Source organism: Cinclus cinclus, chromosome 3 (assembly GCF_963662255.1).
Source record: "Cinclus cinclus chromosome 3, bCinCin1.1, whole genome shotgun sequence".
Classification (NCBI taxonomy): Eukaryota; Metazoa; Chordata; class Aves; order Passeriformes; family Cinclidae; genus Cinclus; species Cinclus cinclus.
Genome location: NC_085048.1, coordinates 9,216,327 through 9,232,950, shown reverse-complemented (window position 1 = coordinate 9,232,950; position 16,624 = coordinate 9,216,327). Strand labels below are relative to the sequence as shown.

Below are 16,624 nucleotides of genomic sequence, written 5' to 3'. Positions count from 1 at the left end.
TGGCTGCCATGCACCTGGCTTACACAGAAGGGTGAGACATGAGGAGAGGGCCAGGCCTTTCACAGCCTGCCAGGAACTAGTGACAGGATCCACCCACATCCTGACACTTCTCCAGCAGAGAGTGGGATGGTGGTAGCTCAGGTACAGTTGTATCAGCATTGTCTAAGAGTGCCAGCAGACAATAAATATTCCACCCTTGCCAAGTGTTCCAGAGTCCTGAAGACTCAGGATGAAACTACATAAGCACTGAGTCAATAAAACTATACTTTGGACCAGCCAGTCTCTCTTTAACTTTCTCAAAAACATCTCAATAGAAAACAAGCCATAATCTATAGTAAACAGAAAAAAATAAGACAGATTCTCTCACAAAAAAATTTTACACGTTCACAAAATAATTACATCATTTTCTTGCTGATGACTGAATTAGTGTTTATAATTTGGTCAGATCGTCCTGTAGCCAGTCTGTGATCATGGCAGCCATCTCCTTGCTGGCGTCGAGCACGAAGGCGTGGCGGAGCCCCTTCTCACAGAGCCGAATGTCCCCGTCTGGAAAATCCATTTTGATCTCGTCGTAGTAGTGCTGTGGACACCAGCTGTCTCCAGTTCCATAGTAAAAAATCAGCTAGAAAGAAAAGCATATCAAATAATCAGTGTTACTGAAAGTCACTGATGGAGCAGCCAGTACACTTGTTTGGAAGTAAGTAATGCATCGAATCCTGAGATTTACGGTGAGGAATAGTGGATTGGTACTTCTTGTTTGTTTCCAGGTCTGAAGGTATGATGAAGACAATTAAATGCTCTGCAACTCAGTTTCCTCACCTGCAAAACCGTGAAACACAATTCAGGCTTAACACTGAAAGCAGAAATCTGCTGATGAAAACCTGGCTAACAGTTAATTTCTTATTATGGTTCAAAACATCGAGTTGTCCACGGAGTCCAGCACCAAGGAGCCCAGCCCCAGGCACATCTCCACCTCTATCAGGTTGCTCAAACCCCCATCCAACCTGACCTTAAATGTTTTCAGGGATGGGGCATCCATCACCTCTCTGGGCAACTTGTGCCAGTGTCTCACCACCCTCATTATAAAAATGCTTCCTCCCTATAGCTAGTCTGAATTGATTCTCTTTCAGTTTAAAACTACTGCCCTTTGCCCTTTTGCAACAAAATTGCTAAAAATTTTGTCCCATTTTTCTTACAGGCCCCCTTTAGGTACTGGAAGGTGCTCTAAAGTCTCCCTGGAGCCTTCCCTTCTCCAGGCTGAACTGTCCCAACTCTATCTCATCTTTGTGAAGTGCTGCCTCTGTGGAGTGCAGGCACCTCCCAGAGGCCAACAAACAACTTTCTTCTGGGTTGTAATATGGAGCTGAAGTTCTGCAGAAGTCCGTTTTGTTTTGATCTTGCCCAAATAACCTTGGCTGATGACATACATGAAGCAGGTGCTACCTGCCCTAGAGCCCTGCCTTACCTAAACACTGAAGTCGTAAATTCCACGAAAAAACCATATTCAGGGAAGTGTCTTTTCTCTCTGTTAGAAACAGTGACTGTCACATTTCCCCAAGTCATTTTCATCATTTCTCCCCATTTTCATCTCGACTTCATAGCTATGCTTTTCAATTGCTATAAATTATATGAGGGGAAAGCAGTTTTCTGGGAGAGAGTAAAATCCTGTGGATTTCAGAATAAGAACTTGTTCTTGTATAAGAACAAGATTAATGAGGAGCACTCTTCATACTAAAATGTTTGAATGCAGGTACCAGAAGGATGCTGACTCCTCAACACATCACACACACAGCTTGGACCAATTCCATTATTCGCATTTGTTTCATATTTCATTTCTGTACTTCAGTGAATAATTGAGCAATGCTAACATAAATTAGGGGACAAGAAGTTTTCCTTTCATCACAAATATCTTCAATTCCATCATTTTTATAGCCATGTGGAATATAAATAAATGGACCCACTGGGGTAGAGGTGGGCTAAGAGCCCAGTCTGCATTTCACAAACTATTACAAGGGTTTATCTAACCCATTTTCCTCATGAAGTTTGCCCAAATCTTGTACATTACTGACTATTGGCTGTATCCAAAATACAGTATCTCAGTTGCACAGACACCAACACCAGTTATATTTCTATTTATGTGCAAAACATAGAACATAAACCATCCCATGTTAACAAACATTATTGGTTTCCTCTGTCATTCCCTACTTGCAGAAAACAAGGTGTGTTGTTTGCTTCTAGCCTTCAATTCATCAATCACAAAATATCACGCTAGCAAAAGTTCTTCAGAAAAGCCAATGTAAAATGTACAGATGCATTCAGGCCTTTTGAAAGCATAACATCTCACCAAAGTGTGTCTAACCCTGGGCTCCATTACCAACAGATAAAGAAATAAAGATTATGAAACTGAGGGGGGGAAAAAAGCAATTGAGCAGCTCCAGTTAATGGAGTAGTCCTTGAAATGGTTAGATTTTTCAAAAGGCAAGTCACAGAGACTCATCTCATGATAATTTAGAAAAATATTTAGAAAAGCCATTTACACTTACAAAGGTGGATAAAATACTTGACTTAGTCTGCATGGACTGTGAAATGGGCTGTTCTCCAGGTAGGGTTGCAAACTTGAGAACTTACAGATTTGAAAATGCCTAAATAGAAGGTTTATATGCATTCTTATCTTGCCCCTGATATATTTGCATTGCAGTTTAATCTTTTACTGCATGTTCCAAAGGATCTTTGACTCACTCAATGCACTGACAGGATGATATTCAGCTGATGAGCTGCTATTTGATAGTATTTTTCATTTCAAATTCTGTGTGCGGTCTGAGGATTTATTTATTGCATATTTCATGGTTTACAGACAGGATTTATTTTCTTTATGCTCTGCATTCCTGTGGCATGCAGTACTACAGGATTCACATGCTCACATTTATTAATTTAGTTTTGCAACACCTTAGTGGCAATTTTTATCTTCATTTTGCAGGTGGGGAGCACAGGAATTAATGTCAAACTACATTTATTAATTTGAAAGCATGTAGTGTAGAGTGAAACACTTCAAGCTGGTTTTCCAGAGTGTGCAGCATTACACAGCATTGACTATACTCAAAGGACAGCACTCCTGGACTGCACTTGCAGATGTTCTGAAACACTATTTATCTGTCTGTAATATACATTTCAAGGTCTTAAATCAGATATTCAGAGAAATGAGAACAAATTGTGACTATCTATGAAAAATATTGATGACTTCACCAGGAGCCCATTCTCTTTAAAGTTCAGGTGCCTTTACCATGAAATTATTCACTTCTATTTCAAATAGGCATTTTACCCCTTCTGCCACAGATGAGGTAGGAGTTCTGCATTCTGCTGTCTCCTTCATTATTCATCTCTTTTGGTTAATGAAAAAAGAAAAAGGAAAAGGGATGTTTTAATGAAAGATCAACACTGAATACTTACACAAAGGGTGTCTGAATTAAGGCCAGTGCTCCCCAACTGTGAAATGTTTGGTAATGCAACTGGTTTTAGCAGAACTTGTGTGTACAGTCTGCTGGGCTTTGAGGAGGTAAACCAAACCCCAGGTATTTCATATGTAGCACCTACAAGTACTGCCAACAGTGTCAACACCTCTAGATTTACTGCATTACACCTCTGTTCCTTAAGGTCATGGTGTAATTGAAAGAAGCAGCACTGTCAGCTTCTGGCTGGAGGAATGTGGGACACCTTCCTGCTGGTGTCACACTGGAGGTGGCCAGAGCAGAAATTAATGATTAGTTTGAAAATCTATGGCATGTTTTTTAAGCAAATGCCCAGTCTGTCCACATTTACTATACTTTGGTTACCACACTTTGGACCACGTGGAGTCCTTCCAACTGAAACTAAAGCAAAGATGCTCTTCAGAATCACACTTAAAAAGCTCCAGTTACCAATGGACATTTTGTCCATGGGACCAGACAACTGCTGGCCAAAGTAATAACCCTCTCAGGTACCTCCATTGAGAACATCAGGTCCTCACCACTTAGCATCCATCTTTACAAATTCCCCTCTATCATTCTGCTTCTGTTCTTAAGGTAAACATAGTAAATGGCATCTGCTGAGAACAGGACCAATAAGATTTTGGAAATTTAGGTTTCATTCCAAGCAGAAAAGAGCAGAACTTTTACCAGCTACTGGTCTTGATTCCCAGTTATTTGTTCACTCTTTACAGGTAGGACTTCTTTTATCTTGTCCCTTTCTGGTTTCAAGACAGCCCTACACTCCCTTTGGTCCTTTATTTCAGTCCTATTCTCCATATCTCATTATTTCCAATTCCTACTACTTCTGATTCTTGTTCTAATCCCATGTTTATGCCCTGCAAAGTCCAAATGTTAGTCTCCTGGGTCATCCATCCTGTTTTGAGTCCCAATTCCAGCCCTAGCTGTTTTTTCTAGAGCCTCTACTCCCAGTGCTGTTCCTCAAGCATCTCTCACAGCATCAGTTGTTCCTGTCAGCAGGGCTGGGTTCAGTTCAGCATAAAAACATCTACAAACAGGTCACTGTATTGTGGTGTTTACATGGTGTACCAGGCATCCTCATTTCCATCGCACATTCAGAAAGATGGCCTTGCTTGAGTAGCTCCAATCCACCACCTCATATAGCACCAGAAGCCTTCCTCTGGCCAAACAGAGCCTTTGGTTCTTCCTGACTCCTCCTCCTCTCTGTTTACTGCTCCCTCACTAGTTGCCTCTTTACCAGCTCAGCATGTGACTCCTCTACACTGGAATGAGCAGCTTCCCTCTCCAAGCTAGGAATTGCTACCATGAGAAAACAAAGCATTTCCCCCGAGCTTTATCTGTAGACATTGTAGAATCCTTTGGATTGAATAAAGTCAGTCAAGGTAGGACAGACACTTGTGTCATATATGCAACTAAGTAAGGTTTGGGTCTGTTATAACCAACTAAGAACAGTTTTTAAACAGAAGATTTGGGGAGCTTGATTTGATGCTGCAGTTATTGTGCTTGCTTATTTCATGTTCAGGTGTTGGTGTGTACATTCTGTCCATGTGCCCATACCTGCACATCCAAAACTTTAACAGAAGCATTTTCAAAATGCTTCCTTATTACTGGACTATGGGAAAGAGCTAGACTGCAATCAAAGTGTAAATTTTCCAGATGTTGGTACAGGGACTCAGAAACTTGACAGCTACTTGACTGCTATTTGTGAAATTGAGGATCTCTTTTTGAATAACAAAATGTATCTGCTCTTTGCCACTTTGCACACACAGACATGAAATATACATACATACTTTAAAATGTCACCCTCTTTCCTAATACATAAACAGCATAATTTTAGATATATTTAAAGAAAAGTTTCCAGAATCCATCTTCCCATCCTGATTTTAACATCAGGAGCTTTGCTATTGCAGCAGGCAGGCAGAAATAATTAACAAACCATAAGTAACCAGAGGCACATGGGATCTCCATTAATGTAGGGAACACTGGCATTCACTGTATGGCCTGCATGGATCTGTAAAGTGCATATTTTCCTGTGGATGGTGGATGGCTGTAAAGACATCCTGAGTCAGCACAACCACTGCACCAGCAATGGAAAGCTGCTGCCAATCTAAGCATTCAGAAATGATGAGTCAGGCCCCCAAAATAATTAGACTAGCTTAAAAATAAACAGATTTGCAAAACAATAAATAGGAAGTTATTTGTGGTTTTGCTGTGGTCTTCCACTTTCCATTATTTGCGTTTTTTAAAAACCTTTCTGCCATGAGGGTGAGAGGATTATCTTTTATTCTTTTGCAATATTGAATGGTGAGACTTCCAGGTATTCCTGACTCAGAAGGGAAATGGCAGCTACCACTGGACATAACAAAGACTTTATGATTCCTGATGCAATATCCTGCTTGCTATGAGTGATTAAAACATGTCCTCCTTCAGGATCTGCAGCGAAGGGGACGTGGGCTCTCTTTGCCAGCCATTTCAATGCTGCATTTGAAATAGTTATGCAATTTCTAAACTTCAAGTAGATTTAAAATAACAGCAGTATTCTTACACGATGATATACCACTAAATGGGTCATAAGTATTTTCAGCCCTAGCTTCTGTAAAATAAAACACAAGTCCAAATCGGGCTCTGTCAGCCTCGTACCCTGTAATATGGTATGTGTACTCTGACACTGCACAATGATGGCAGCTGCTAAGTAAACATGAGAAGTATCTGAGATTTGTATCAACAGGATGTTTACATTTTAAAGAGTTTCTAAGAAAATAATAAAGATTTCCTGCAGTTGACTCCATTGGCACTTGTTACTGTATGTATGACAGTTCACAGAAGTACAAATTACAGAGATTTCTTTTCTGCCTCCTCTGTAACTGTCATAGACCAGCACTGAAAAACAAATCAAATAAGTTAAAATAAATGAATTGATTTTTTTTTTCTATCTATCAGGAATTTGGGACATGCTACAACTTTAGGATCTTATTACATGGGTAGGCACCACTCCAGCTGATGGCCAAGAGTGAAGGACTGATCTCTGTGGATATAAAGGACTGGCACACATGCAATAGCAGGACTGCACCGGTGTCCTTGCTGAAATCCTTGTCTCAGATACATTCACCTTTTATCAGTATTACTCCCACACGCATTCACTGGCTGCCCCAGCAGCTTCTCTCTGGGTGACATCTCTCAACAGTAGCCAGCCAGTAGTTTTATTTGTTCATGGATGAAAACTAGTTTAAAGACATTATCCCAGAATTAATTTCAGATTAGAAAAAACAGAAAATTAGAAAATTACTTAGCTTCTCCGGAATTATGGAAGTGTCTCCACCTTATCCTGCCAAAAGAATAGGATAAATGACATGGGAACAGACTGTTTTGGGACATACTTAAAAAATTTGCTTCAGTAGTACTTTGGCTTCTGGGAATTCAAAGAGCTGGCACTGCCATATCCCAATGCTTTGGACATGACTCTCTGAGATACCATCTCTTTCCCTCATGATCCTGCCATGGCTGAGACCAGCCACTTTGATGGTAAGGTCCTGGGAACTTGCTTCTCAGCTTGTTTTACCAGAACTGGCTTTTCTCAGCTTTCCAAGGGCAGTGTGAAACCCAGTGTTTTCAACTGGACTATTTTGAGAAGAGACAGTTGACAATCTGGAGTCCACGATGCTCTTTTAAAATACCAATCTGTAGGACTTGTAGTGAAGGTGTAATGGGTAGTTCAAGTGATTGCAGTGAGTTTATTTAAGACAATGGTGGCCAGTGCTCTAAAACCAGCATAAATAATACCAGATTCCCTGTCTGGAAAAGAGGTGGAGAAACATTTTACTGTCAGAAATATTAGGATGCAATCCATTAGAGAGGGCCTGATGTAGTGGCTGCTTTGCATGCGACTTAGGTGTGTGAGTGCTCTCTCTACTCAAGTGTCAGGTATGGTGAGTTTTCATGCTTTTATCAGTGTTGAGACTTGGTAAATTGACAAAGGGAAAAGGGCTTCTCTTTAACTCTGCTGCAGTTTATTATCAATGCTACCAGCTGCTCTGCACAAAGACCCATGAGATCAAGAGAGACCATTTTTAATTCCACTTTCTCACAGATAATGATGGGTCAAACTCAATGTCAAGTAAAACTGTGCTTTTAAAAAGGATGCACAGGATATATCAACAAATCGGGGTGATTAACTTATTTATATTATCTTTGTTACTTTTAAAGACTTAAAAGCATTTTGAGGGTATATTTTTAGATGTGTCAGGAACATTATTATTTCAGAAGTCAAGTTTGTATAAATACCAAAATAAAAACAAACAGACCTGAACCCACAATTTAAGCAATTCTACTGCTGGGACAGATCCTTCCAACCATATTTACTACAAACAATTTTCCCCTCTGAGTATCAGTCTGACACTGTCTACATTCAGTGAGACTTTATGTAAGGTCAATCAGTCAAATCTGTCTTGTAACAGCAGGATCAGCATCTGGCTGTAAAAGGCAATGTTCTCCAGTGGTATACACAGTAGGAGATGAGAAATAAAGGGGTAGTAAGGGGTCAGTGGTAACTTTTAAATTTCTTCCTAAGGCTGGGGAAATATTGCTGTCTTTGCTCATTGTGTGCAGCACACACCTTATACTCAACCCAAAATTTTTGGAAATTCTTGTCATCACTTTTTACTAGAATACCACACAGCACAAATGACAGGTGCTCAGTTACAGAGTGAACAAAACATCACAGGTAAGTATATTGTGGTACACTGACTTTTTAAAATGCTCACTGGGATCCTTTTCCAGCAAGGAGAGAAGCTGCTGATCCCTGATTAGGCATTCTGGGCACTTTAAAGAGGAGCTTGTTCTTGTGGTTAAATGACACAGGCACCAAAATCCCCAAGCAGATGTGCAACTTCCCTGGCTTCAACTCTGCATCTCCAGGGAGGGCAGGCCAAAAAGGATGTGAGACCAGCCAAAAAAAAGAGGTGTTCTTGGCTAGAGAGAACAATTTGCACCTATTTAGAAAGAGCGTTTGGAAGGTTTTTCACAAATGTAGGCAAGCATCTCACTCAGGCTGTGGGTAGGCAAAGTATTTGCAGCATTCTTTTAAGTACCTATCTTCAGATCATGCTCCTGTCACTGGGAATAATTACTAACCCCATGGATGTCTACAGAGACTCAAATGAAAATAATGGGCAATATCAAAACAGCTGCTTCAGGGAATCAAAATAATACTTGGTTGCTTGGTTTTAAAAAAAAATAAATTTTCCAGCAAGGACAATTTTGCAAAAGAAAAGTCTAGCACTTCTCTGTGGAAGGAAATGCTTCATTCTTCAGCCTTTTTTTCTAAATCTCTCTATGTCATGGTTTATCTGATAATCTTGGAAAACATATTATCTATGGTATCACTGGTGTGATATAAACTTGCACTGCTTTAAATTCTAAATACACCACTGGAATAGGCACGAAGTAGTAAAGTAGTAGTAGAAGTAGAAGACTTCATTAATTCAACTTTTTCAAAACTGTATTTCTTCCCCACTGAACAATCTATACATGGGTAGTTACGAGCCACCTACAATACAAACTTCAACAGTTTGAGTGAAAATAGGTTAATACATCAATAAATTTCCAGTTTACACCTTTCTTCTCAGACAACAGGTTTTTTTTATCTTTGTATCTCTACTTCAGATGTTTCCTGTCTTTTTCCTTATGCAATCAATGAAACTGCTACACCAGACCACTAGCAAAAACCACTAGCAAAAAAAGGAACATATAAATGTTTTTGGTTTAACATGCCAACCAAAATAATCCTGATTTGCAGTTGGAGGAGATGGTTTATGATCTTAAAAAATTATGAACCACTACAAAAGTTCACTGATTCAAGAATTCCTGAAGCCCGTGGAAGCTCTTCAATGGCTTTAAAAGGGCTTTGGAGCAGATCCTACATTTCAAAATAGGAGTATTGTGTATTACACATGGAGTAATGAACCAGATATATCTCTCAATAAATACAAAATGAGGGGTGATTATTTTAAGAGAATTGCCTCTCTAAGCACCCCAGTTTTACCCTTTCATGCAATTATCTTCTTGATTTATATAAGGTTGTATTTAGTATAACAGGTTTATATGCTTAGAAAAAAGTCAATAAGACTAAGTCTTCAAAGAGAGCAATGAACAGGGCACGATTCAAACTTAAAAACCTAAGTGCTGTAGAGAATGTCTATAAGGAAATATCATTGTCCATTACAGGCATGCTAGTGAATGCCCAACATTCCCATTTTCCTGTGACTTTTAAAATTTTTAAAATTCTGTTTGTAAAAGCTCCATGATGCTCAGTGCTGATCCATCTTTTAAGAACATGGAATTACACCCACTTCCTTTTGTGGAGGAATTACAATAAACTTCCTCTATTTCAGCAGTATCTTTGCCTCCAGGTTCTGTTAGGAAAGGGAGTTGGTGTTATTACAGTGAAAGAACGTAGGTAGCTCAGCTGCTTTAGACATGATCAGCTAATAATTAACCTCCAGAGCTAAGGAAATATTTTATCAGTATCCCTTACCTTATTTGTTTGGATTTTCTGGTTTATCACAACCTCCCATGTCACTGCAATACGAAGCTCAAATTCCTGTACATCCATGTACTGCTTGATCCAGACAATTGTGCACAATATTTCAAAGGCTCTATCATATATTACTTTGTTAGAAGACAGGTCTCCATCGTGCCCTCATATAATTCCACTGCTACTTCATATGTACAACTCCTGACTTTAAAAGCGTAAGTGAAAAACCTCACTTAATTATCCAAACAATATTCTAGTTCCTATTCTTTCAACACAAATCCAAGCAATTAACTTTGTTAGACTAAGCATCTCCCGTCTAGTGATAAAACTTCTCCTAGCTAGTATTAATTATAGTTAAACCTGGACATGGAAAGATTGGAATAATTTTGTGTCTCTTCTTTCAGATCAAAGAATGCAAATATGATCCAGAAATAACTCTTCTATTCTACAGCAGCTGGCAAAGTCAGGTGTTAAGATTGGCTTTTACCATATGATCACAGTGACTACTAAACAGTATAAATTTTTTGAAGTAACAGCTTGCCAGTTCTATAGCAACTTGGACTATAGTTCCTGTTTTTATAAACTTCCAACCTTTATAAGTTAAGTCCATTTTTATTGTCAATACTCTTCAAATTTAACATGATGCCAACTGAAAATTTTTCCCTTAATTCTTACATTTCCAGAAGTTACTAGAAGATGAAAAAAAGAGAAGTATTTAGCTTCACTTTTAGACCTGCTTTTTCTTCAGTTTTCTAACTCTTATAAGCTTGGTTTAGCTTTTTGCTTTCTTGAGTATGTTTGTCACACATGTATGAGGACATAGAAGAATCAATAAAAGAAAGTTAACACAGGTTTAAAACAGCTCCTGCCTGCCAAGGCCATGCTTAGATTGACAGAATCAATAAAAGCACAGATGGAGCAGACTAGGACACCTGCAAACTCTTACTGTTGGCTATGGGCCTTCATTCAGTACAAGAAATCAGAATTTCTTGTAATGTGAAGCATCTGACAGACCGCCTAAAGTCATTGGAGCTGCAGCTGATTGTCACCACCAGTGTCCCACCCAACACAGCATTTTTGCTTAACTTAAAGCCCGTGTGCTTGTGATTAACATTTCCACAAGCACCTGGAGTCCTGCTCCTGCACTCTTCACTTTGTGGAGAGTGGCCAATACAGGGACCTGCAGTCCCACCCTTCAGGGCACTGACAGCCCTCACCAGCCCTGCCTGGCCTCCAGCCCACACTCCCTGCACTCCAGGGAAAATCCTGGGTCTTCAGCTCTGTCCTTCTTTAGTCTCAGCCTCCCAAGCTACACTGTGGAATGACTCCAGCCCTGGCCCTGTGCCCCAGACCAACATCAGATCTACACTGTACACAGCCTGACACCTGGATGGCTCTCACCTTGCAGCTTCCCTTCTGCCATGTCTGTGGCAAACCATCTTGGATAGACTTTAGACCCACGTTGCAGCCTTGTCTCCACTCCTGTCTCTGCCCCATCCCCTGTTGCTCCTGACTGGATTCTCTGGAAGGATGCTGGACCTGTTTCATTGCTTTGCCTTGTCTGGGTCAGTCACTAGACCCTGCTCCTAAGCTCTGCTCAGGTGCTGTGGGACTGCATCCTGCTCAGAGAGAGCACTGCCTGTGTGGGATCAGCCTTGGCTCACGGTTCAGGGAACAGGCAGACCCTCCAGCTCCCTGACACTTGGAAGAATGATTCAGTCAATAAAATCAACCATTTTCCTTGAATTCACTGGACTTTGGGTCAACCCATGGAGAGTTTTGTTTAAGACAATGGGAGTATTTGCAGTCTGCAAGATAAATCTTTCAGTCTCTTCACTGAGATTCCCCACAAAGTGCAGAACCTTGAGTGTTCTGCAACAAAAATGAGAAAGCCCAGGCATGCCAGATACAGTGCAGGGATCAGTGCTACAGTGCTACTTCAACTCCTTTAAAATATGAACATGCCTTTCAAAGTGCAGAGAAGGCAAATGAGCTAAATAAAAAGTAAGTCTCTTTTCAGCCACAAAAAGAAAGACTGTTTCAGGAAATGAACTTTATACCATTTCTATTTCAAAGGCACAGAGTAATTTTACAGAGATCTAGGACCTCTGTCCCAGAAAACTCCCTTCTCTGAGGAAAATCTCTTCCAGTGCAAAGTGCTAGAATCATTCTTCCATAAAAAGACAGGGATGATACAAAAAAATGGACAGAAGGAAGGGGACACAGTAGAATACGTTATACTGATTATCTACTCCCACAGAGGCTATCTCAATAGAAGTTTATTAAATGTGACAGTTTTCTGGCTCATAAGCCATCTGGAATTGTCTGACCATGGTCACACTATTAAATTATCTCAGCCTCCAAAACATGGTGACCACAGGGTGACCACAGCAGAACTCCAATTAGAACAGTTCCTGGCCTGTGCCAACCTTTGAACCGTGACTGGGAAAATGCGACTGGTCCAGATAAGAACTTTACAGAATCCCTTTCAACAATAAATCCATACAGACAAGGAAACTCAGTGAGAAAGGTCCCTGAAATGAATTAATTCACCTGTAGAGCAGTAGCTCCAGCCTCTGAGAAATTTCTCTTACATTACAGTCCAACGGCTGAAATGGTGGAGCCCTAATTTTGCTGCCTCCTCTCTGATTTTGAAGCCATGGTGAGCCTGGATACATGTTCTTGACCTGTCCAGCAGCAAAGTCAGAGGATTTGGTCCATCAGTCCCTCTGACCAGAACTCGGGTAACTACAGGCCCCACTGGGAACCATGCCTCATGCCCAGCCAGAACACAGATTGCTTCTCCTCCAGCAAGAAAAACAAACCAGATGGGTTGGTACAAATCGTAGTGACAAATGCCACATCTGCAAAGGCGTGGATCAACACATTTTAAGGATCAGTGACCCCTTTAATGGCTTCACCAAAGTTAAAGGAATGACACTGATAAAAAAGCAGAATCAGACCTGCCAAAATTCTGCTTTTGCACGAATATAACTGGGTGTAACATCTCATGTATGTGGGCTTCCTTCCTTTGAACACTGAGGATTAAACAATTACCTTCTTTAAATTTTGCTTTATGGTCGTACTGTCTCTCTCCACCACTTTCATCATTTCTTGGCTTGCCATGTACAAGATGTTGGCTGCAGAAAAAGAAACAGGAAATAATGTCAATACTTAGCAAAACTGTTAGAAAGAACAATACGGACACAACTCTGCAAAAAAAGCAGAGCAGCTAGAACAGTTATCATCTCGACAATCGCATGGGAAAAAATGCCACTGACACAGAAAGAGCAGAGTTTATCTCACCTAAGCAAATGATTAAAAAGGCATACAGACTGAACTAAGTTGCCTCCTATTAATTAATTCCATAATTAATGGAAAGGATCTTTGGATTGTAACTCTGTCCATCTATCCTACAGACTTCTAGATCAGCCCATGGAGAGAGATGATGCTCTCTCTCTCCTGACCAGAGAAAGAACTCTAACGACTAGCTTTCATTACATGCTTTTAGAAAGGTAAAGGTCAGTATGAAAAACCCCTATGGGTTTTCAAGACTGGGCTTTAAATACAAAACATTACAAGGCATTATTCATTAGCAGATGATTAAATTATTGACACCTCAGAATGTAAGTAATTCAAACATTCAACACAGCAAACAACAAAATGATGGCAACTACAAATATGTGGTACATAAAACTCCACAAAACTGATGTTACCTGTCCAGTCAGGACTGGACTGGATACCAACTGTCTAACCCTTAGCTTTCTGGAATGCAAAGTATTAAAAGTAGCTTAATGCAATTTATTTTGAGTTGCTCTACAAGACACTGCCTCAGAAGCATACATGGTTGAGTCTAACATTTGTACACCTAATTAATTTTATGAAGTCTTGAGTTCAGGCATGTCTCTTGTATGTTAAACAGCAATGAGACTGAGAAGTGGGTTGGTTTGTCTGGATGTCTAAATATTCCCCTATTTAAACATTCTGACACAGAAGGATCACCATGTGTCCACCTAGCCTGACTTCTCATACAACAGAACCTACAGAAGCTCAACGTACAGTCCAAAACCTGGCTTTGAACAAGCACTGTAGATTATAAATTCTGCTGCCAGAACAAACCTCATGTATCCAACTGCAGAATCAGGAGTTGCTCCATGAATTATGTTTCCAGAATATGAGAGGATTTTTAAACGGTGTTTTAATAAGGGGTATCCATTTCTGTCATCATCATGCTGTACTGAAGAAATGTGAAGCTAGCTGAAGAATGAGCACTTCTTTTATCTCTTTTTTGGACCAGTCAGCTTACTGGGCTAATAAAATGTCCGAGCCTCTCCCAATCTCTGATCACATTCATAACCTATATGTGGGAATAAATGACAATATTCTACTTTCTCACCAGTTTGTAAAACCAATGTGGCTAAATTATCCAAAAGCACTTCAATTCCTAGGTCTCAGAATGACTGAAAGTATTTTAAGATACTAAATCCTCTCCTGGAAAACGGGAGAAAATTGAAAGATTCTGACCATTTTTAAAATGTGAACCAATTAAGTTTTGTGCACAAGTAGTTAATGACAGTGTTGAATCTGCTGCTGCTTTGAGACAGGAGTAAAACATTCTCACACTGTGATATAGGGGAGGAAATGGCAATCACATAGGTCTTTGGTGGTGACCAAAACATGGAGTTGGCTGAATTCCAGCAATGCTCTAAGGAAACAGAACACCACTGGAGAGATGAGTGATGGCACTGGGGATCAAATGCTAATTGACAAAGTCAGTACTCTCAAATGAAAAAAAAAAATCCTAGAAAGTAGTATCTACTTCTGAGCCAGCCAAAGCAGATGCAGTTCAGTTATAGGCCTGCAGAGCTCTGCCTTCTTCAGTTAAACACTGAATGCAGCTCATGCACGTTCTTCCTTTCCTTGACAAGATGAAAGGGTTGTCATAGACAATTCAGCAAATTTGCTGGTCCCATCCTACTCTGCTGGGAAAAGAGGTCTCTGAGCAGTTTCATGTCTAGCAACCCAGTCATCCAATCCTGTGGTGCAGCTGGTCTGTGCATTTACAGCATTGCTGAGTTCATATCCTGACATTGGTTGCTGTCTTCTCAATCCAGCTGCAAACTGATCAAATAACACACCTTTTTTTTTTAGAAAGGCACGCATCTTCAAATGCATCCTCAAAAATCATCTAAGACAAACTTAAATAAGAGACAGGAAAGACAACTGGAACAAGTCCAGAGGAGAGTCACTAAATTGACCACTGGAGCACCTCTCCTGTGAGGACAGGCTGATTGAGTTGGGGCTGTTCAGTCTGGATGAGAGAAGGATTTGGGGAAGCTTTATAGCACTTTCCAGTATCCAAAGGGGCTGCAAGAGAGACAGAGAGAGAATTCTCAGAAGGGCATGGAGTGACACGATAAGGGGCAATGGCCTTAAGCTCAAAGAGGGCAGGTTTAGATTGGATATTAGGAAGAAATTCTTTACTGTAAGGGTGGTAAGGTCCTATTGCAGGTTGCCCAGAGAAGCTGTGGTTGCCCCATTCTTGGAAGTGTTCAAGGCCAGGTTGGACAGGGCTTTGAGCAATCTGGTCTAGTAAAAGGTGTCCCTGCCCATGGCAGGGGAGTTAGAACTGGATGATTTTTAAGGTCCTTTCCAACCAAAACCATTCTGTGACTCCATAATGAGGAATTCCGTAGGCATGTAATTCATTTCAGATTGAGTCCTGTTTCTAATGTGGTAACTCTATGACTTCAGAACTATTACCTATAACTGAAGCTGTTTGCCAAAAGCCCTGCTCTGTTTCAGAAGGCAGGATGTGGAGAGCAGCCCTTGCTACTCTAAGTGCTGGTGCTTCAGGTGACCAAGGTGGCTCACTGGGTTTTAGAAGACTTCACAAAGCACTGAGTGCAAGAACCTGGTTTTGGCAGGGCATCTGTGACAACAGGACTTGTTCCAAATGCCCTGTATGAGGATGTCTGTATGTCAAGAGTTCCACTTTGCAGCCCAGAATGCAGTTCCTGTTAGGAGCTCACAGTGGATAGCACAGGGGCAGTCAGAGCCTGTGCATTACCTTGCAGTACCTGCAGTGGATGAGGCCAGGGATGACAAGACCAGTGGCCCTCAGTGCAGAACCTGATTTATCATTACTGGGACTCTGGGCAGCTCTCCACCCCCAGTTCAGTCACACAGTGGGAACAGTAAGTACTGCCTGTTCCCCTTCTCCCATCTTCCTGGTTCCTCTGTCCTAACTCCTGTTCTCAGTGCAGTCTGCTCATAGTTCTGGGTGGCTTGTGTGTTTTTTTCAGTAAATAATAAGAATTGAAGTTTACTACACACCTAGTAAACTGAGATTAGTCACAGATACTAAAAGCAAAACTGCAAGACAGCAAAGGCAATAAGGGCAGTACTTCAAAAGGAAATGTCTCTGAAGGTTTGGGTACTGTGCAAGAAAGGGTACCAGGAAGGCAGGATTAAGCTAAACCGGATGAACAGCAAGGTTCAAGAGTCTATTTCAACCAAACAGGAATCCCTCAAATTTTGGAAACATGATCCTAGGGAAACCAATAAACAGGAACTTAAACTTCAGCAGGCGTTAAGTAAGAGGAAATTG

The 16,624-nt window shown here is 40.7% G+C and overlaps 1 protein-coding gene across 1 annotated transcript in view; it reads right to left on the bottom strand.

Annotated features, from left to right (window-relative positions):
• Positions 1-430: 430 nt before the first annotated feature.
• LDAH (lipid droplet associated hydrolase) overlaps positions 431-16,624 on the bottom strand; it is a 96,483-nt gene continuing 80,289 nt past the window's right edge. The window contains exons 5-6 of the mRNA XM_062488443.1: positions 13,072-13,154; positions 431-622 (exon numbers count right to left, since the gene is read on the bottom strand). Of these exons, the coding sequence (XP_062344427.1) occupies positions 431-622; positions 13,072-13,154 (275 nt within the window). The remainder of the gene's footprint in view (positions 623-13,071; positions 13,155-16,624) is intronic.